At 36.5% G+C, this 22,663-nt stretch overlaps 1 protein-coding gene across 2 annotated transcripts; it reads left to right on the top strand.

The window, feature by feature from the left end:
* The first annotated feature begins 27 nt into the window (after positions 1 to 27).
* On the top strand, positions 28 to 22,412 carry LOC136247542 (E3 ubiquitin-protein ligase parkin-like). 2 transcript variants are annotated; one of them, XM_066039299.1, is made up of 11 exons: positions 28 to 309; positions 4,692 to 4,830; positions 4,904 to 5,019; positions 10,763 to 10,846; positions 12,349 to 12,464; positions 13,338 to 13,474; positions 13,532 to 13,593; positions 15,838 to 15,972; positions 17,158 to 17,250; positions 18,530 to 18,644; positions 22,167 to 22,412. In XM_066039299.1, exons 1-11 carry the CDS (start codon positions 121 to 123, stop codon positions 22,274 to 22,276), a joined length of 1,296 nt encoding a protein of 431 aa, XP_065895371.1. In that variant the 5' UTR covers positions 28 to 120; the 3' UTR covers positions 22,277 to 22,412. The 2 variants fall into 2 exon arrangements, with proteins under 2 accessions (XP_065895371.1, XP_065895370.1); XM_066039298.1 differs by having other exon boundaries at positions 4,692 to 4,836.
* Positions 22,413 to 22,663: the final 251 nt, after the last annotated feature.

The following is a 22,663-nucleotide window of genomic DNA, read 5'->3' as shown; positions in this document are numbered from 1 at the left end:
ACACGTGCTGAAAAACGCATGCGCAAATTTGTAATAGGCGGTCCCACCCTTTCCAAGAAGTCACGTCGACAAGGGTCGGCTGAGCAGTACACTAAAACTGATCATCCTCCTTAGCAAAAGATGGCGGAAATTTTCACTTTCCCTGTCAGCGTGAAGGAATCGGGCGGGAAGAACTACATGATTAACGTGAGGTCTGACTGGAACGTGACACAAGTGAAAGAAGCCATCGTTAGACAAAGTAGACTACAACTAACCCAGTTTAAACTGGTGTTTGCTGGAATGGAACTAAAGGAACAAATGACACTGCAGGTGAGCAATTAATGTACCGCGCATTTAATTTAGGGGTGGGGCTACATGACGTATCATTTTCAGAACATTCCTAGGAGCTAATAAGGAGTATCCTGGGGCGTAGTCGCCATTACTGTTCATCTTGTATCTTGTATAAATTATTCAGCTACATGAGAGAGAGACATGTCTTGTTTTGTTAAGACAATAAATTACATAACGTAAGTACAGGGGTCTATGCTCAGGGGTGCCATGCACTGGGTGGACAGTACTGGAGCCCTGGCAAGACTTACACTATTAAAGTACAATACAAAAATGATAATTATACATGGCATGCAGAAAAGTTCAAAACCGATAGGTCCCAGTCCGGGGATATATAGTCTCATGTAGCATAGATTATATAATCTATGCTCGTAGCCAAACCACTACTTTTTCTTTTGTATGTGGGCAGGAATTTTACACTTCCTGCCCACACACAGTCTGGCTATGCGAGACTAGTCCGGGGAGGCTCTAGAATTAAAAATCCTGTTTGAGCAGTAGACAGCAATGCGAGCAGCCTGCTCAAACAGGGATCTTCACTCAGTATAGTCTTCTTTGTCACTTTAAAAGCATTGGCTACTTGGGTAATTGTGTCTGGCATAAAATGGCCTAAACAACCAATCTTGATGGAAATGAGATTAACAGATAAGGTGAAAGTCATATTGTAAGCAGCTATACTGGTCTTCCTTCCAAGCTCTTAGCAGCCAAAAGATGTTGGTGGAAATAGTTAGTTCAAGCAAACAGATGGAATTACTGGTGACTAACACCAAGTCAAGTCTCCTAAGGGTGGAGGAAAGATTGGTTGGAGTGGCGCTACACTAGCAAGACATTCGATATCCTGGAAGGTCAGCATAGGGTTTAAAACTGCCAGGATTTTCAGGAAGGGAGTTGGATTGGAATATCTTTGGGGGAAGGCTGGGTACTTTCCTTGGACCACTTAAAAATGATATACAAAATGTAGCAATATATAATATATAAAAGGTGTTGTTTGTAGGTATAACTACATGTAGTTAAAACCTACACACTAGTACTGCTACTTATAGAAACTATAAAGCTATTGTAATACTATACTGTGATTGATTGGATTCATTGTACATTTTCATTTCAAGTCTACCAGTTGGGCACTGGAGGGTTTGCACAGAAGGCAGAGCCTGTACGAGGTGCTTCACCACTAGCCCAGGGAACCTAAGCGAAAATCGTTCCTCTACGGCAATGTGTATAATAAGTCGGTCCATTTTGTATCCTTCTAGTGATGCTTCTTCATAAATGGGACAGTATTAGGGTTCAAACGAATAGTGATTTTTACTATTCAAATATCCTTTAATCAAAACTACCGAATATTCGAATATTCTATTTTTATGCATACCAATTAACTTTGTTGGTGACTCACTGGAATCAACCACTTACGTAAGAATATTTGAGTTGTTTTGTTGGAAATCATCTTGATCACACATGCATGTAAGTCAAATGTGACTAAAACATACACAGTTTAGATACATTACATAGGTAACATAAGTGACAGTAGTTAGAATTACATGTACTTATACATTGAGCAGTTATAATAATTTGTAATTTTTGTTTAAAAATACTAGCATGTTCAAGTGTTCTGGGTTTAAACTTGATCGCAATCGGTTAGCTATAATTCCAGCACAGGAAAAGATGCGCTCTGATGGAGTTGAAGTAGCTGGAACACAGAAATACTTTTGAACTAAAGGCACGAGTAAACTGTAATGTGAAATACTAACTTTCCACCATTGTAGAGAAGATTCACGGGAAGGAACGTTAGCTGATAAATAAGCCCTAACTATTTCAGAGACATGATCACCACTTTGACTATTTTCAGTAGAATCATCTTTCCCAAGTAAAATATCTAGGGCAGACAAGTGATGTGGCTCAGAAGCATGTGTTTGAGAACTAGTTTGGCCACTTGCAGTAGCAGTAGTGTCCCTGTCATACTCAAAGCTGTTGATAAAGTAAATTACTGATGTTTCAAGCAAAGATTTCTGTGAGCGGTTAAGAAACTTGGTATCTTTAAACCGTGGATCCAAAAAGGTAGCTAGTAATGGAACACTAGGTTCACTTGGATCAATTTCATTCAAGTTCCATCTTTGAGTAAGTTCTCTTATAAAAATATTCTTAAAATTTCTAACTGGTGCTGAGTCACCACTTTCAGGCTACATATTTTTGATAATCCTGTGTATAATTGGTAGCATAGTTGAAACTGAAACATTGTATTCACTGCTTAAGTAGGTAGTGGCTACCTGAAATGGGTACAATACATCTCTTAGCTGTTCTAGAAGATCCCACGATGAAGGTTGTAAATCAAGGTGACAGTGATCTCGTCTGGTTACAGTGCTATCAGTTAGAACTGCACTAATTGGCAATCGTAACTTCAACAGACGATCAATCATGTAATAGACACTATTCCATCTTGTCTTTACATCCTGAACTATCTGTAGTACATCTTGGTCTGGTGACATTTGTTGCTGACGCTTCTGCAAAGCAGTATTAGCAAGTTCACTCTTCTTGAAATGCTCAACTAATCTTCGAGCCGCACTAACCACTTGCTGAATTTCATTTACTTCCAGGCCAGCCTTAATACATAATTGCAAATCATGACCAGCACAACTTTCACTTGACCACCCAAACTTCTCTGATAATATTTTTCCAGCACGAACAAAATTTGACCCATTGTCATGAACAAAGCTAACAACCTTTTGTGTACTTATGCCAAAATTTCCCAGTATCTCCTCAATCCATGATGAAATATTTGTACCCAAACAAACTGATTCCATATTCCACTCACCAGAAATAAAGTGGGTAGTTAGGCTAATGTAAGCATCATTGGCAAGGCTGGTCCACATGTCAGAAGTGATTGATATGTAATTAGCTGCTTGAAGGGTTTGTTGAACTTTGGCTACAGTTTCTTCATATTTGAGCTCAATCAGTTTCGTAAAGTAAGTTGCAGACGGTAAATGATAGCCTGGTTCAACAAAGCTCATGAGGTTTTGAAAATTTTCCCCATCTACGAAATTTATTGGCCTTAAATCTTTTTGATGATAACACCAGTTATACGGTCTGTAATAGCCTTTGAATGGGTCCGAGAACACACAATACTACGGGTAAAACTATCTAGTCTGGTTTGCTTACTTGTAGATGGAGCATCACTCGAATCATTCGTGGTCGCTTCACAAAACGCAGTATAGTGGCGTCTCTTTAAATGTTCACGCATCGATGATGTCCCTCCGTGATATGCAAGTAAACCATCATTATTTCCAACTGACACTGAACTGATTTTCTGCCTTGCAAGGCACTGAAAAACTTCCACACCACTGAACAAGGTCGGCGTTGTCTTGAAGAATTACCTCGAGAACAATTACTGGCAACGGTGCCAGTCTCATGAGTCTCTTCTTCATCATCATCATCAATTCCTTCTTCACCTGAGTCGTCGCTAGAACTATCCATTGCCACATGTAGTCACGCAGCGCAGAACAAAAGAAACAAATGGCTTAGCACGTGATAACTTATTAATTACAGAATTCGGATCCCACGTAGTCTACTTTCGATTACTCGAAGACATTATTATAGCTTCGAGTACTCGATTCAGTTCCGAATAGTCGAATATTCAGATATTCGTTTGAGCCCTAGACAGTATACAGGGACTTCTATATGTAGTATAATTTTATGTTATGACTACTGTACCCTCTAAACTTAATAGCAGCACAAAAAACTTCTTTTCCAGACAACATACTGATAGCCAACTTCAATTTCCTAGCACACAGAAGCCCTCCACATTTGGATCCCTTAGTTGGTGATACTTTCTTCTAGGTATACATTATTCTTATCCGGTCTTCTTGTTGATGGTCGAAAACTTCAGACTTGGCTTGTACTCCAATATAATTATATGAGACATAATGCGCCAGCAACATGTAACAAATAAACAAAACATTTGTCATGTAAATATTCAACTATTCACAGTTGACACACATGTATAACAAGTTTATCATAACTGCTGCCTAGTAATATATCTCAGCCAACAGTCCTTTGCCATTTCCACCTGTGCAATCGATCACATGATGCAAAACTTGACTCGTCAATGATTAATATGAAGGCATAATAATTCTGTATGTCTTTAATTGCAATTGATTATGAACTCTATATGGTAACTAATGAAAATGTACCATTAGTGTCTGTGTAAAATGTGTTATTCTAGGTAATAAACAAATTAATATTAATTTTACTGAATAAGAATTAACACATACCTACGTACGTACATGTGAAGTTTAGTAAATATGTAAGTTTGTTAATGCTTCAACTATATATGCTATTGTTAGTATTTTTGATATCACTATTATGTTTTTGTACAGGGCATTGGAGTACAGAACACTAGCACCCTTCATTGTGTCCGCGGTAACTTTTCTGCTAGTGTACAGTTGGAACGTTCCATGAAGCCCCTCAAAGATGTTAATCTTGGAGCAATGGAACCAGCAGCAGCAGCAGCAGCAGCAGCAGGTGTGTGTTAGTGTGTGTGTTAATTATATCCTTATAAAATTTCTTATATTGTATTATGTTTTGCTAGAGGGACAGAGGACACAATTTTATGTGTACTGTAAGAAGCCATGTGAAGCCATTGCACCAGGAAAATTGCGAGTGCGCTGTGCTGAATGCAAGGACACTGCGTTTGTTCTGTCAAAGGTTAGTAGCTGATGATACGGTAATACCCATGTATTATATTCAGCAATGTAGTTTTCACACCTTTACGAAAATAGTGTTAGCCCATCTAACACAGCAATACATGGAAGAAAACACAGGTGGCAGCATAAAAATTTTTTGAAGAAAATCAACAAATTCAAACTTGAATTTTGGTCTGCCTGCCTGCCCACTTGCCTGCCTGACCACAGTCACAAGGCTAGAGTCCAAACACAATAGTTAACATCCACCATTGTATGCTACAATAATAAACCCACCAATAGCAAGTGCTTTTGGGGATTTACGGTGAATGTGTGCCCTCTGCGTCTTGTTCCTTGAGTAGCATAATAATCATAAAGATGGCACAAAATTTATATTTGAAGCAATTAGGCATGAGGCTATTATGCTCCAAAAATTGAGCATTATGCTTTTGAGCAGTGCTCAAAAAATCACCTATTATGCTTTTGAGAATTTCCCATTATTCCCAAAATTATGCCACCATAATTGGCTAATAATGCCAGTTTATTGCTGTATCAGACCATTTTCATTGAGGTTTAAGCTTCCAATATTCTTGAATTCTTTAGCTGGTTGCTGTATTAGAGTATTTTGTTTCAATGTGATTGCTTTATTAGAGTAAATAATATTCAGTGACTGTTCTATTAGAGTTTCTGACTGCTCTATTAGAGTATCTCGACCTTTTTAAATGGAATTGTGCAATCTGCAAATTTTCCTACTGTTAAAGCTTTATAATCACCTCAAAATACTAGCATAATTCCTGATTCCCACACATACCTATTATGCCCGAAATTATGCCAGCATAATCGCCGCATCCCTAGAAGCAATCATAGGAGGTGGAAAGCTTGGGGGAATGGGTTAGAGGCTTATCCCCCCTTAAAATGATAAATATTATTCTTCATGGAGTGGGGCTGAAAACTGTGAAAAAGCTTGATATACTCCAATAGAATGCACAAATTCCCTAAAAGAGCAATCAAAGCAGTTCAATAATATTTGCTCCTAACTGTAGTCTAAAAATGAAAAAAACTTTGCCTATGTCAGGAATCAAACCACTGATCTCTCACCGTAAGAGTTGTGTCCTATTACTGTGCCATGTGTTTCCAAGTGTGTAAAGGCAGTGGTATAGCTAAGGTGGGTACTGGTAGGGCACAGGCCCAACCAATCAGTTTCATTGCCCCACCAACTCAGTTTCAAGAAACTGGTCATGCTAGATCAAAATACTCTAATAGAGCAGTCATCCTAATAGAACAATCACCCTAATACAACAGTTAAACCTGCAATCTTTATTATTAGTATAATATAGTAGAATGATAAACTGCTTAAATTGCTCTCGTCTTCAACTTTAGAGAGTCTAATGTCGAAAATATTCCTAGGGGGCATGCCCCCAGACCCCTTAGCACATCATAATTGCTGCAGCTGCCAAGGGTGCCCAACCAATCCATCAGGGCTAGCTACGCCACTGTGTAAAGGCTGTTTTGTATACTATTTTAAATGCTGTAGGCATAACTATGTTCTGCTGCAGCAGCTACCCAAAAATGGCTTTTATTGACTGCAAATATAGTGCGTTTTGAGTCTTTGACTAAGAAAGGTGTATTTTAGTTGAAACACTTCAAATTGTTATTATTATGCAAAAATCATCATGACAACTTGCATAGTTAAATTATCCTATACTTCATCCAAAAGATTAGGATCGGTGTTCAGTCACAAAATGATGCAAGATATGAGAGGAGCTCAGCAGTACACTCTTTTGTAGCTTGGGGATGAGGTTAGCGTAATAGATACCCAACTGCTGCAGTGCACTCTTCAAGCTTTTAGGGATAAAACCAAGTGAGCCAAGTATTATAGGGACTATAATATTATAGAGGCTGTCATTGACCACATCTTATGTGTCTCAATCTTCAGACCAGTATGACGTTGGTACTTCTCGTTGACCTTTTGAGATATGTGACTATCTCCTGGGATAGCATTGTCAATGAGGAAAGCATGCTTCTTTGTAAAGTCAACAAATATTATATCTCGTCTGCAGTGTTGGGAGTAACGCGTTACTTTACTTATGTAACGCGTTACGTAATATTATTACTTTTGTGGTAACAAAGTAATATAACGAAATACGCTATAAAAACAGGTAATATAACGCAAGATACTTTACTTACAAATGTAACGCGTTACCTAAGTAATATAATTACTGTAACGAGTCTAATATGATGTAATATTATTACTAAAAGTAACGAAGTTACTAATCTCGTTAGTAATCCTCTGAGTAACGCCTAACCACAATGAAGTAACGAGGCCTACTGAATGAAGCTTATTCACTAGCTTCTTACTTATAACCAAGATTTGCACATTGTCCAACAATGCAATCATGTCACGTGATAAGGTGATAGTTTCACACGTGACAGCTTAAGGCTGTGGACACAAAGTAATATATTATGTAATATTATTACAGTTACTTTATTTTATGGGTAATATGTAACTGTAACTAAATAGTTCTGTTGCAAGTAATATGTAATATGTAACTAGTTACTTTTACAAAGTAACTTGCCCAATACTGCTCGTCTGTTGTGGGGCAAACGTCTATCTGTTTGAACAGTAAAGTCCCATAGAAGTTTCATGTGGTCATTCTGTATTACAGGTTGTGGGAAATTTTCCCACCACTTGATAGCACACTCAAATCCACCTCTCTTGGCTAACTCCCAGTGCATGTATTACTACCATCATTATTAAAGCTTTATTTACAATGGCCAGCACTGAAGGTCTGACAGCAACATGTGCTGCAGCCTTTGGGTTAACTTAACCTAACAAACTGGAACTGGAGACTTAAAGATTACATGACCTAGTTAACAATAAGGTGAAATGGAAAAGGGCCAAAGAAAGGAAATAAAAATCCCATCCTACCCCAGATTTGACAAATGGTACTTATAAATTAATTCTGGTGAACTTTGAGCAGTAGAAGGGCCTTCAGGGATGGGTGGGCACACTCACCCACACTTTCACCCCATGCATCTAACTAGTACAGAATGCGAGTCCATCCTAAGTGGACTCTACATACATTTTGTGTTTCAAAAGTGCATAAATGTATCTAGCTAGATAGCTAATAATATGTACACTGCTGTTCCTGTAGCTTATTTCACTAGTCAAATGCTACTGCATGAATGATATAGAAGCTAGAAATAAAAGTAACTTATTATGTACACCTTCTTGTCTTACTCTCCTTTACCTTATCTGTACTTTTACACAATTCTTTATACTCCAGCCTGACTCTTAAAATAGTTGTATGGCTTAATTCAGTAACGAGATTTTCCCAACACCAGAGATTTTATTTTCGTCTATCACTTTCAAGAATCATGCTGTTCTCACAACTCAGTATTTCAGATGTGAAAAAATAGACTAGATCCCATCCTTCCTCATGTTCTTGCCTAAAGTTTGGATCTTGTGATGGCATGAATTAAATAGAAAGCAATTAATTACTCAGATCATGTGATGCAATTATTGAACTTATCTCAATATCAGCTGTTGATTTACCGTGAAAATAAGGCAGTGCCAAGATATGCACTACTTATTTTTTGTACGTAATAGCAATAGTGAGATGCGCTGCTGTCATAAGAAACTTGGGTGGGCACGTTCCCACCCACCCTTGCCTACGCCACTGATTTTGAGACATTGTGAATGCTAAAATGGTTATAAATGCTAGGGGGCTGAGCCCCCAGACCTCCTGCTGCCAGAGATCCTATGCTCTGGTCAGCCGCCCTCACATCAACCTTGTCATTTTGTCACTGAAAGCAACTACTCTACTGTAAGAGGTATTGGACATCCATTAGATGCATGTAACTTCATGATACGTAGGTTCAAGTACAGAGACCGCACCTCTCAACAATCTGTGTACTTAACAGGATGACATTACTTTCTAATATTATTGGTCTAGCTATATTTACAATGCTAGCAAAGTGATAATAAGCAATAGTTACCACACCCCTTGGTAGTTGGGAAGTTGGCTTGCGATATAATATTCTAATACAGCAGTCACCATAATAATATTATAATGTACATACAATTATAATTTTATGCTACTGTACAATAAAAAAACTTAACAAACTAATATACTTTAAAATGAAGCAGCGATCCAAGCAATAAAAATAGTGAAACAAGATATGAATGATGATATTACAGCATAGCTAGGTGGAAAATCCTCACTTGGGCATTGAGTGTAAAATATTGTTATATGTATATATAGCATGGATTTTCTCACATGCATATGTATATTATACTCATGTTATAAGGGCTTTGTGATCTTGTCACAGACAGCGAATAAACCATGCAATTAAATGCCAGCAATTTTTAATGTTCTTGTTTAATAAATCTTTATCACTGGCACCCTACTTCATTCTTATTACCCTTTTGTTCAACATGTAGTATACATGTAGCATTAGACTATGGTACGCATAGTATGCTTTGAAGTTTAGTTGTTAATCGGGTATTTAAAATCCAATAGATACTTGCAGGTAGGTATCTAAACTGGTTAGATACCGGTGACAAAATAGTTTGTCATTTGTGCCAATTGCTTTGCTGGATTCCAGTCACAATAGCTGTCAGAAATCATCGCTAGAGTGTAAAGAAAGCATCGCTGGATCAGAGAAAATGATTGTATTCATCTAGGAAGCCTACCAGTTAGTTATTTTAGCACTAATTCGATCAGGAAGCCACCATTACAGCAGTGACCAGAGCCGTACAAGCCATAGTCTAAATCAGTTATTCGCCCAAGGAGATTATGTGCCATTTCGAAGGTCTCTAAAATAGCAAAGATACCGTGGATTTGGGTGATAACCTATACATAATATAAATATAATATATGCTTTATTTAGAGTATTGCAATCTCTCCGCTGAGCTGCACGCATTAGATTAAAGGACATAGTTTAATGTCATGTCTTGCTTACTACTGATTACAGCTTGGTCATATAATATAGCAGGCAATGATCACCCAGCTATAATTTGTGTGTTGCAGTGTGTTCTGATCATTAACGGGTGTAGTCCTATCACTCATATGCATCATTGTATAAGCTACACGTTTCTACTCCCTCTTAAGTGCTTCACATACAGTAGCTTAGTGGCATCTAACTATGCTCCTCTGAGGGAATTCGAAGTGTCATTAATACCTGTGTATGAAGAAGACGTCCAAGTAATTAAAAAGACACTCGAAGACAAATACTTGTTGACAAACCAGAACAGGCACAGGCCATCTGTGAGTTTGGTAGTGTTGTGTAAATTTTTTTGTCACAAGTTACTAATTGTTTAGTCTCTATCCTGATCAGGCAGGCAGGTGGGTGGGTGGTTTTCATCAGGTGGGTGGGAATAAAGGCAGGCAAGCCAAAAATAGGGTTTAGGCTATTTTGTTTTAAAATTCAACATTATTACAGGGAGTGCATTATGGGTTTTTTAAGTTTAACACTATAATTATTTACACCAAGACTCTTCTGATATAGATAAGTTATGCCCCTTAAGATGTTTTCAGAGTAGTTTTTAAGGATATGTTTTAGTGAACGTTGTCCATTATTGAGATGTATACAGCATTGCCATGCTGTTTGATAAAAAAGTTGACTAGCTTTACTCTATAATTCATATTATACTCTTTTGATGAATGGAGACACCTAGCTTTTCCTTAGGTGCACATCACATTTTACTGTGTGTCCTAGTTACTTATGCATGTATAATTATAATACATTGTGTATATTATCTGCAGGAACCAAGTGGCTGGAGTGATGTGCTGACTCCACGAAAAATGTCTGGGAATTGTAATTCCACCAGTTGCCAGTGCAAGACAGCTGTAAGTTTAAAAATGGAGCACGTACTGTGAATATAAGAGTTGCCAAAACAAAAATATATTAATTTTAGTGATACCGTATATTATATACTGTACATAGAGTCTGGTTCATTATGATTAAGCACAGGAGTGGAGAACAGTGCTCCAATTATGTATGTTTCTACTAGGGCAATTCATTTAGAAATAATGGAGACTTTATCAGATCATTTGTCCCTGCAAACATTAGACGGTTCGTACATAAGTTGAAAAGAATTTCCCTCCACCATTATGTCTGATAATACTAAAAGTGTTTGAGAGTGCCTCAGCTGAAGTGAGAAAGATTTAACAGTCTGGGCCAACCAATAGATTTGATGGGAATTTATTGTAGAGAAAAGCTCCATGGTGGGGTGGTTATTGGGAAAGGTTAGTGCAAAATGTGAAGAGGCGCCTGAGGAAAACAATTGGTTGTACTACCCTATAACTTTTGAGAAACTACATACAGTTACAGTTGAGATAGAAGCCACCCTTTGAAATTACCAGCACAAGCATGCTGTTGACAAGGTTGTTAAATAAATTCACATATCAGTGGAGAAGATACTATTTTGTTTAGTATTCGAGATATAAGGCAAGACATACTCATGACAATCAAGTAGTGATATTACAATCCTGCAGGATGAGCATACATACTTCCAGATGCTTTTGTAAGCTAGTAAATGATAGAGCTATTACCAGGAAGAGACCTTTCATGTTCGGGCTTCTAAAATGTGGGTATTAAAGCTCAGACAAGAAGCCAGTAACACCATATCGACCAATTGAAACTGATGGAGGTGCACCCAAAGCACACAATTGATTCAAACTTAGAATCTTTTTTTCATTTTGAATTTTTATTGTAGTAGGTTAGGTTTTCGTTTGAGTACATGTGAGCCAAGGAAATCAATCCCCAGGATTATCATGTGATTTCATTCTTGTAGCGCTTCTCTGTTAATATTCATATAGTGGATATGTGCAAATTTGTTAATTCGATCTATAAGAAGTTGTTCATTTTGATATAGCTCATGGCAAAATAAAAGCATTATGTATATGTAAGCTGTATAGCATATGTATGAATAACGTTTCATGAGTACCATTGAATGTTTTAATCCCACACTCAATGCTTAGGTACTTTTGTATTGGGTAGATGTAGGTTTGTCTTTTCACATAGGTGGCATATATACCCAAGTAGTATAATTATAACATGGCCTCTTGGAATTCACCTAATATGCATGTCCACATCTGGCCTGTAGTCCTTGGGCTTGGGCTATCATGGTAAATCCCCCGTGACCATGGTATAGCTAGTACATATTCATTACCACAGGATTTCAGGGTTATAAATATTATGTTAAATATATCACTTCTTTTCCTTTGATTTGATAGGTGTCATAATTATATGCATTGATTAGCTTCACTGACCCTATGCTCCACTTTGACACTTCATTCCTGCACTTGTCCATGCATACATTAAACATTCTTGTGTGCTTCAATTTCAGGAATTTTTCTTCAAGTGTTCCAGCCACCATACACTTAATGAAGACACTTCTGTTCCACTTTACATGATTCGTTCTAATGATGTTAAAGTTGAGTGCATAATTTGTTTGGCTGTTAGGTAAGTTGTGGAATATACCTACTCCATTATTATTAATGCTGCTTCTTCCAAGATTCTTATATTCCAACTGTACATAACTAGTACTGTTTCAAAAATATCTGTTGTTCTAATGTAGATTAGACCATAATTGTACTGCATTAAAGTGTCATTTGGTGGCAACATGTGATGATTTCATACATGTTTGTAATGGGAATCATCTTCTGTTAGTAGTGACTGTATTGAATATAGAGGCATTTCTCGTACTGTTCTTCATTTGTAATGCTCTGTATTTGTAATGCTCTGTAATGGGCTGAACATAGCTAAAAATGAAGTGTTATCATGGCCACTTGGCATTATATTGGGGTGCATGTTCAGAAGAAAACAATGAGACTGGCAACGTTTTATGCAGTGTATGCAAGTTCACCAGTCATAATATTGTGTTACAAAAAGTAAACAAACAAGTGCAATGAAATTTTATTAATAATAGTTTCGAATAGGGATCATAGGAGAAAATTAGTGAAACAAGAGGGGATACCTACACCTGAAAATATTCTAATGGGCATTAATTTTAATCCCTACTGTAAGGTAGGGATGAAATATCCACTAGTATACGCAGTAAAAACGAACTAGTGAAGGTCACTACTAATGTCTGCCACAATACTTACTATTTTTGTGTAGTGACGTTCACTACTAATAGTGAGTATTGAGGCAGATATTAGTAGTGACCTTCACTAGTTTGTGTTTACTGTGTATCTCCATGACCTCCCTTGTGTTACATTTTTTTCTGTGTGATTCCAGACTTGTTTTGAAGCTTGCATATTATAACCTGGTAAAGTGTGTGTGCATTTTAAAATTTGGTGCATTTCGTTATTATATTCTTCTTGTTCTTGACAGAGAAATGGTGGTGGTTTTTGATTGCATTGTTGGTCACTCCATTTGTGTGGGCTGCTTTGTGGAGTATATGGAGCGTACTTTAAATGATCGTGGATTTGTGGAGGATCGCCAGCATGGCTATACTATCAAGTGCCCAGGTATCACAAAAATGTAATCTGCTAAAAGAAATTCATTGATATTAATCTGTATTGTAGCTGGGTGTGATGGTTCTGAGGTAAAAGAAATCCATCATTTTAGAATGATGGGCAATAAAAATGTGAGTAAATATATATATAATCAGAATTGCAAAAAGATCCATTTCACACTGCACGCACACAGATTATTTTTAAATTTTGATCTTTATTTTTATTACCATAATGATTTAACTGTCTGAATTTTCTATTATACAGTAGTTAGCTACATTTTTATAATATTATAATTGTAAAGAGAAACTTACCAAGAACAATTAATCAAGTTTTGTGCTATTTTGTTTGCTGGCATCTAAAACATGTGAATTAGTACCTTTTTGCAAATCTGATTACATAATGATATAAACAGATGTCAAGCTTCTTAAACACTGCTATTTAAACTGAAAGTTTGAATAGTAATCTTTCTGTCTCTCTGATTATGTTGAAAGATGGCCAGTCAGCATCACTGATCCAGATGACATGGTTCAGACTCAAGATTTTCATGTGGTTATCAAACAGTACAGCAGTACTGTTTAAGTAGGGATTCCAGCACGCCGCCTAAAATGCTGCCTTCAAAAATCAACCTAGAGACATCTTATGCCACGAAAATCACCTCTGCGGAATAATATTAACATGAAATAAAGCTTTTCAAGCAAGAAAACACTTACCGGTGACCGGATATAGATTTTTTTAAGTCACCAAAACTTGAATTTAGTCTGCCTCACTCACTCACTCACTGTCCACAGTTGCAAGCCTAGAGGCCAAATGAAACAGTGCACATGCTTACTAGTCTTGTGTGACCAGACCACCTTTCTCCTTCATGGCACGTATTGAATATAAGCGCCTACTCTGAAAAGGGTCTGGTCCGGTTCCAGCTATTATTTCGTTCTCTCGCCCAGCAAGGTGGTGTTGGGTGTTAATTTATCTACTGTACGTCACCAACAGGTCTGTTTTAAGGACACACATAGACTTAGAACCAACAAAAAAAAATTTTCTTAACGCGCTGAATTCCTGGACATGAAATTGACATGAACGTGAACTTATTCAAATATTTAATGTGCACCAAGAGAGTTGATAGTAAAACTGATGAGAAAACCCATAAGCGTTTTCATTGGAAAAGTAGTGTAGATGAAAAAAGAACTGTCTTCACAATTTTGAGAAAGAAAAACGTTTTCCCTCACCTACAATACAAAACCCTAATGCATTGTTAAGCAGTAAATGTAGCAGACTGCTGTGTACAGTTAAACACCAGGAAAGAGAGTTGGCAGATTCTGTAGGTCAAGTACATGGCTACCTTCAACTGTCTTATTCTTGTGCAGGCAATCATACTGATTATGACTAAAGTATGGATTAAATTTGCACTAGTGCAGCTGCAGCTCTAGATGGCGATCTGAGGGGGCCTTCTTCTCTTGCCCTTTGGACTACATTGTATTCGCACTGTATTCAGAAAGCCAATGGGCAAAGAGAAGACAGCAGTTATTTAATGAGCTTTTCAGTAAGCTGTGAGGAAAGTGAGGCATAATAAGTTTGAATTTTGTGTAAGATTGAGATACTGTAAGAGTAGTCATTACTCTAATAGAACAGTCACAATTCTAATGTTATCAAATGACAATACTACCTTATTTTGAATTAGTACACTTTATCATCAAAGCTTAATTGATAGGATTACTAATTTTATGCTTTTAAAAGCATACTTGTTAAATAAAAATATCTATCAATCCAAATTCAAACCCAGGAAGTAAAATTAAAAAAAAAAAACTTCTCAGAAGATAAACAACTAGAGTCTTAGAAAGTAAAACAACTAGTGAAGGTCACGGTCACAACTAAATGTTGTGAAGGTCACTACTAATGTCTGTCACAAATACTCACTATTTTGCATAGTAACCTTCATCACTGTCAGTAGTGACCATCACTATCATAATTATTATAGTAACGTTCACTACAAAATAGTAGTGAAAGTCACTACAATTAAAGTAGTGAACGTCACTACACAAAAATAGTGAGTATTGTGGCAGAAATTAGTAGTGACCTTCACTACTAATTGTTTACAGTGTGTGCTCTTCATTCATCAATCTACTGTATATCAAAACAAATTAATTTTGTGTAAATCAATAATAACTAGTGTACTCTTCTCCCTTAGTAGAATAACCACTATTTCATCCTAACATGTTTTGCTTTCATTAGCCCCCCTATAAGTGTCTCCTGTATCTGCCTATGCAAATGACCTTCCTTGCTTGTGAGCTTTATTTATGTGATCCCAACTCAAACGTAAAATTTCCCATAATTATACTTTAATAAAGTTTACTATACTATTATTATTGCATATGTTACAGTATGACAAATATCAGAGATTTGGGACTGAAGAATGTGTGCTGCAAATGGGTGGAATTTTGTGTCCACAAGTTGACTGTGGGAATGGACTATTACCTGAGCAGGGACAGAGAAGAATAGAGTGCAATGAATGCAAAGTGAGATGCACTACTAAATTGTACTGTAGCTGTGCATAAATCATCCTTATTAAGCTTTCATAGCGGAAGCAATCAAGTACTGCAAATTGCATAGAACAAGATATACACATACAGGAATTCCATATGGTACATTTTAAATAACAGTACCTGTAATCATAGGGAAAACAAGGTTAATGTATCAAGTTAGTGCATCTTTATAAGAAAAGAGTGCTTACAGACATAAATTTCAACAGGTAAATTATAAATTGTATAATGATTATTCTATTCATTCAGCAAAACAATTACCAGGAAGGAAACCAGAAACATATAATTAACTTTCAGGGCTTGATTTCTCCCTGTTCAATGTTGCTTGAACTTTAGACATACCTTTTTTGCCAACCCCAGTAGCTACAGCACATGCATGGACTTTACCTTGTCTCCCATTTTTTTCTCCACTAGGTGCATGTACTATAAATTTTGGAGGATATTTGTGACTGGATCTGCAAAAAGGGGTCTTATAGCCTTTCCAAATTTGATGAATCATAGCTCATCATGTGTTTAACCCATTGTCTTAAAATACATCCAGGAATAATGCTATGTTAGGAGTGTAAGGTGACCAAATTTCAGGCTGGCACCATACACACTAGTCAAGTTATGGATTGCCAAGTACATGCAGTTGGAAAGTCTATAAGACCCCTTTTCACAGATCCGGTTACATTTTTTGTGAAGTTCACTGTATGTTAAATACATGCATGTGCTTATTTTCTGCTAAGAGAGCATTATTCATGCCTGTCTTCATTATTCATGCCTGTTTTTTTTTGTTTTTTAACGTGATTTGGCAATACCAATATTCTATCAAATAGTTTGCTTCATCAAAGAAATGGAATCAAGTGCAGCTAACGGTATTATAGGTGGTCAAGCAGGTGGCATTATTTGCTAGGTACATTCCTGGCGAGGCACCCAGTCTGACCCAGAGGGTAGCATTCACAGCAATACTTTAATATGCGATTAGTGAAACATATGCTAGATCATAATTACATCTATTATTATGTCATGTAGTAACTACAAGAGTAAATATTATTTTACTCTTGGTAACTAGCATATAATTATATCCACTCACTACAGTATAATAACACAGTGTAGTATCTGAATAACGTAACACAGTATCATATAACTTCATCACTTACTCTTTATTGACCCTCTTAGCATGTCTTCTGTGCTCGATGCAAGAAAGCTTATCACAGTGGAAGTTGCAACAGTGCATCATCACGTCAACAAGGTGCTCAAGCTTATAACACTGTAAGTGTTTGCAACCATAGTGCAATAAGGTTCTTGTATTCCTTTTGTTGTGAAGCACCGAAATATTCTATATAATCCTTAAGATTGCATAATAATAAGTCTGATTAAGCTTAATATACTTCAGTTTAGTCATCCTAGTCAATTTAGTGATAAAATATTGTCTACTGTATGGTTACACATACATTATGTAAACCTCACATGTTGACAAAATGAAATACATTGAACAGCAACTTTGCATGGCATTCAATAGTTCACAATATTAATGGTTCTTCAGGTGCATGCATGAGTATTTTTTTCTTCTTTTTTTAAAATGAGCAATTAGTAACAATTACAAGTTTATAGACACAAACTAATTATGTACTGAAAGCAGCATTTAGCCAGAACAGTAGACCCTAGGTTATCCAAGCTTCAGTCTATCTCGTATACGTGTTTTGATAAGTGAATTGTTGGGATAACAGAAGCCGTACATTTGTATACAGAGCTCTGTTTAAATACTCTTATAGAACATACACTTGTACTCAAAATACTCTAATAAAACAGTCATTTCCAATTTCAGATAAATGAGGGTACGGATAATGGATAACCAAGGGTCTACTGTACTGTATTTTTACTGTCTCAACAAAACCCCACCAAACATAATTAATTGTAGTTCACACAAGCATGCATTGCAAGAAAAAACGAGATTTAAGGTAAAATAATTATGCATGCTACAAGGACGAATATGCAAGTTTCAATCAGGTCATCACTCAGAGAAACCAGTTTCAAATCAGTTAAACCTATATGCCATATAATTATGTATATATGCATGGAGTTATGTTTCATTTCTGTAGCCTCAATGGTATGTGTGTCACATGTGTTTGTTTACAATGTGGTTAACGAAAACAAGATTGTCATCAGTACTTCAATAAAGTCATTTTCATTCGTATATGCAAAATTATGTGCAAGCGATTATATAGGGCTAAAGCCATACCTTCATTGATTTGCCATGAAGATTGTAAGCCAAATTCCAACACTGTAGAGTAATGCAAAAGAGTTATTGCTGCAAATGTAAACATCTGTACATAGCTTATTTTCAGTACAGTCACTATACAAATCAATTCTTACTGTACAATGCTATAGTTCCATAACTTCTCACTACAAAGAGCTGAAACTTTGGTGATTCATTCCTTGGACACCATAGATGATGATGAGAATAAAATTATCAAAATATATAGGCACAGATAGTGTGTTTTGGTAGTTTAAGTGTATAGTTCATAATATGCCTTTTATTTCATAACAGAATCGTTTTAGTGCTGTTGATGCTGAGCGTGCTAGGTGGGTTGTGGCCAATGAAAGATACATAGAAGATAATGCCAAGCGTTGTCCCAGATGTGGTGTCGCAATTCAGAAAACTGGTAAGATTGTAAATATTCACTGCTTTATTGTACAGATATTATGCTCTGATGTATATAGTATTTACAGCTCAAACCATAGCTTATAGTGACCTGCTGAGCAAACAACTACATTAATTTTACTTCTATTTAAGACTTCTTTGTTGTCTAGAGGTAAACATCAATGGGCTGTCAAGGTTTCTTGCATCTTTACTCTAGTGAATACAGTGATAGAAAGCAGGAACACCAAAACAACCAAATTGTAAAGTGGGTTTCCACCAAGTGTGATGCTTACCTGGAGTCTGGAACATTCTGGCTGGCTTGTAGATTAAGTCACATTAGAGTAGCAACCCTTCTAGGTATTTATCCCATTTCAATTTAGTAAGAGGTTTCGTTTAGAATCCTTGGCGTTTGGTAAACGCCTTCTACAGACTCTTGCCTGGATGGCAAGACAAGCCCATGTGAACTAGTAATAAAATTCCTTAGCACTACAAATTGAAAACATATTCTAAAGAGATGGACTCTTTGTACCTCTCTATAGGAATATATATATATATATCCAGTATTTGTGGTGTGGGGACTGTTGGTGGTCATGAATTGGTGGTTGTCATTTTGTAACACTGATTTCTTCATGATGGTTTTGTTGTTCTACATGAAATTTACACCATTGTGAAGTACAAACACAATAGAATGTAATAAAAAATATAAACTTCATAAAACCTGTTTGTTGATATTTTGTACAGTAACCATTGGCTAACATGAAATATTTTCAAGGTTCTCCTAAGTGTATTATTGCATAATTTAAATGGGTTTATCCTACCTCCTGTTCCATGTTTGCCCCTCCAATGCTTATTATTATGGTAAAGCAGACAAAATTATTATAACAATAAATTACTGTACTGTATATGAATTACAAACATTTACTTGATCATAAATGCAACATACTTCAGTATTTACACTTGACTCATTGTGTTCACCACAACTGGGGAATTAAGTCAGCAGGGAATAGCAATGTTCACTCCTGCTTTTGGACTGTTAAAGCTTAGGAATGGTAATGATAAAATTTCATTTTAACCTAATGTAAACAAACACACATAACTCGTGTTTGCTTTATGGTACAGAAATCATAAAGAGGTCAATCCAATGGTACTTATAATGTTCTTTGCAAACTAGTTGGTTTGTTGTTCAGTGGGTAACACATGTTCCAAATTTTGTTAATAGTCGTCAGGCAGCTCACATACAGTACATGAACCATATAATATTATATATACCACTTTCACACCTCACTTCAAAAGGAAGAGAAGGTGTATAAGTGGTATAATAGCACTGCTATCAGTGCTCAGGAATCGAGAAATGGAGGTAGTATATACAAGTTATATCCCTCCTAGTAGTGATATTACTTGTTGTATATACTACCTCCTATTCTCATTAATGCATTCTAAGCATTCTCAGAAATCATTCGATTTCTTTGATGAAACTGTGTGATATCCTCTGCTTTAATATAGCGACAATTCACAGGATCGATAGTGGGTTTTAATTTTGTACAGTGAGCCAAAGCATAGATTATGGACTTGGGGAAGAAGATAGTTCATTGTTTTACTGAATAGAAGGTCACAGGTTAGTTTATATTGATCGTGTTGCATTCAATAGTCACGTGGCGATGTCCAGACACTGGACGTAGCGCTTATTTGATTTGGCCATTAGTGTTAATAGTATTCACTACTTTAGTTCATTCATGGCTAGTAAAAGTAAGTACTTTAGTGCACTTCAATTGTCTTTATATTGCTGTTTTTACATCTGGCGTGAATTCACACACGCATATATAGTAACTGGGCATGGAGCTTAATTGGCTAGGCCATTATAGTGCTATAAACATATTCACTGGTTTAGTTTATTCATGGCTAGTATAGTAACTACTTAAGCTTAAGCACTTAAGCTTCATTATGAACTGTTCAGCTCATAATTTGGCTTCCTGTGTTTAATTGCACACCCACAATCGAAGCGATCTGCATGCTAGTGACGATACACTTACGTTCGGCCTCTCAGTAGTGCCTTTTCGTTGCTCTTACAACGTTATCCACAATCGAAATTCACATGGTCCCATATAAATACACTCACAAAGCATTCCTGCAGTTTCTCCACACTTGTAGGTGAGTCACCCAAGTGGAATATATTAGTTGTAACATGGCCGCATGGGTACTTGTGATTTGCCTGAAATATACGCACTCGTGCCCATGTACTACTACATTATAACAAGGTCTATGTACATGACCGGATCTGCAAAAAGGAGTCTTATATCATTTCCAAATTAGTTTTGACTGATCATAATTCGTAATATTTTTAACATACGTATCACCTTTATGCTGCAGTGTGGCATAATGGTGCCATATTCACAAGTCATTTACAAGTAATGGATTGCCAAGTAACTGCAATTGGAGAGACTATAAGACTGCTTCTTACAGTGACTGTACGTATTGTGTACAAATTTACTGTTTTAATGTATGATACCACCAAAGTTCAAAAGGAAAAGTGTGTTTTATTTCCATACTGTGCCAAAGAGTGCTATAATTCCCATCAAAGTGCACTTTATTTTCCTTTGCACTGTATGTCAATAAAGCAAACTTTGTGTGAATGTGCCACAACTACACAGGGACATTGGAATCACCACAATTACCCCAGAGCCGTCATTATAGCAATTAACAACAAATTAATGGCTACACACACAAATGTTCGTAATTCCATTAGAATAGTCATATGATTCAGTCTTATTAAATAACACTGTTCATCATTACAAGTCCAGCAACTTCTTGGTTATATTCAATGGCCTCTTAATGTTGACACCTTCAACTTTGTTGCATTGATGGCCAAACTTGCGAACAACAATTGGACAACTGTATATACAAACTGTTCATGACTCATGTACATCACAGCTAGCCTTCCTCCTCATCTTCTTGTTCCACTACAGTGAATTATGGATTTGATGGATCAAAAAATTTAATTGTGTGATAACTCGGCATTGATTAACCTTCTGCTAATCACAAGCAGACACTATTTTCTCTCTGCCATCATAATGTTCCAGATCATGATGAACCATTAAATGGTTGCCTTCTTTTAGATTGTAACTCCAGATTTATACATAAAAGCAGTTGAAGCACTCATGAGTATACTTGTGCACTATGTATACTGTAGTATTTAGGTGTGGTCTTCAGTCAAATATAGCACTCGGCTTCATCTTGTGCTATATTTCTCTGTCGACTGCACCTTGTGCTCTTTTTTCTGTATTGCCCTTGTCACAGTGCTTTGACTAGTATAGTGAGATGCCTTTCTAATATACTGTTACTAGTATTATGACTGGAAGTGAACTGATTGATTGAATGTCCACAGCATATTTAACCATAGTCTGTATAAACTTTTTATTTAATAAAATATTTTATCAAAAGGTGTAAATTACCAAGTACTGTACAAGTATGCATTACTGGAATTGTAATTATTAATTTTGTTATTGTAAGAACTTTTAATTTATTCTTTTGACTCTTCGTTATACAGAAGGATGCAATCACATGACTTGTACCTGCAAGTTTGAATTTTGCTGGCTGTGCTTGATTGAATGGAATGGCAACTGTCAAGGAAGGCACTGGTTCCGTGCAACTCGCTAATTAAAACTGGTGAAGCTCAACTGTTTGCACATATCCATTTCACAATGTAAACATTACTTGTAATTGTGTCCTTTTAGTTTGTGGATATGCATGTTTTGTTTTAAAGTTATTGCATGGATGTAGTAATTTTACTGTGTGTTATCGTGAGCAATTAAGCACAACAGCTACTAATTGATTCGGTACATACAGTACTTCAACTATAATAGTTGTAAATAAAATTTGTGACTGGGGCTATGAAAACAAGGTATGAGCACACATAAAAGCATAGGCGGATCTAGGAGACACTGTCAGGGGGGACCAAGGGGGGGCAAGAAGTTTTAGTACACAACAGTGTTTATTCTACTATGAGCTATGGGGAAATTCTAGAACACAAGTTGTATTCATTTG

Source organism: Dysidea avara, chromosome 2 (genome assembly GCF_963678975.1).
Source record: "Dysidea avara chromosome 2, odDysAvar1.4, whole genome shotgun sequence".
Classification (NCBI taxonomy): Eukaryota; Metazoa; Porifera; class Demospongiae; order Dictyoceratida; family Dysideidae; genus Dysidea; species Dysidea avara.
The sequence above is the reverse complement of the archived record's forward strand: the minus strand, read 5'-3'. Positions and strand labels throughout refer to the sequence as shown.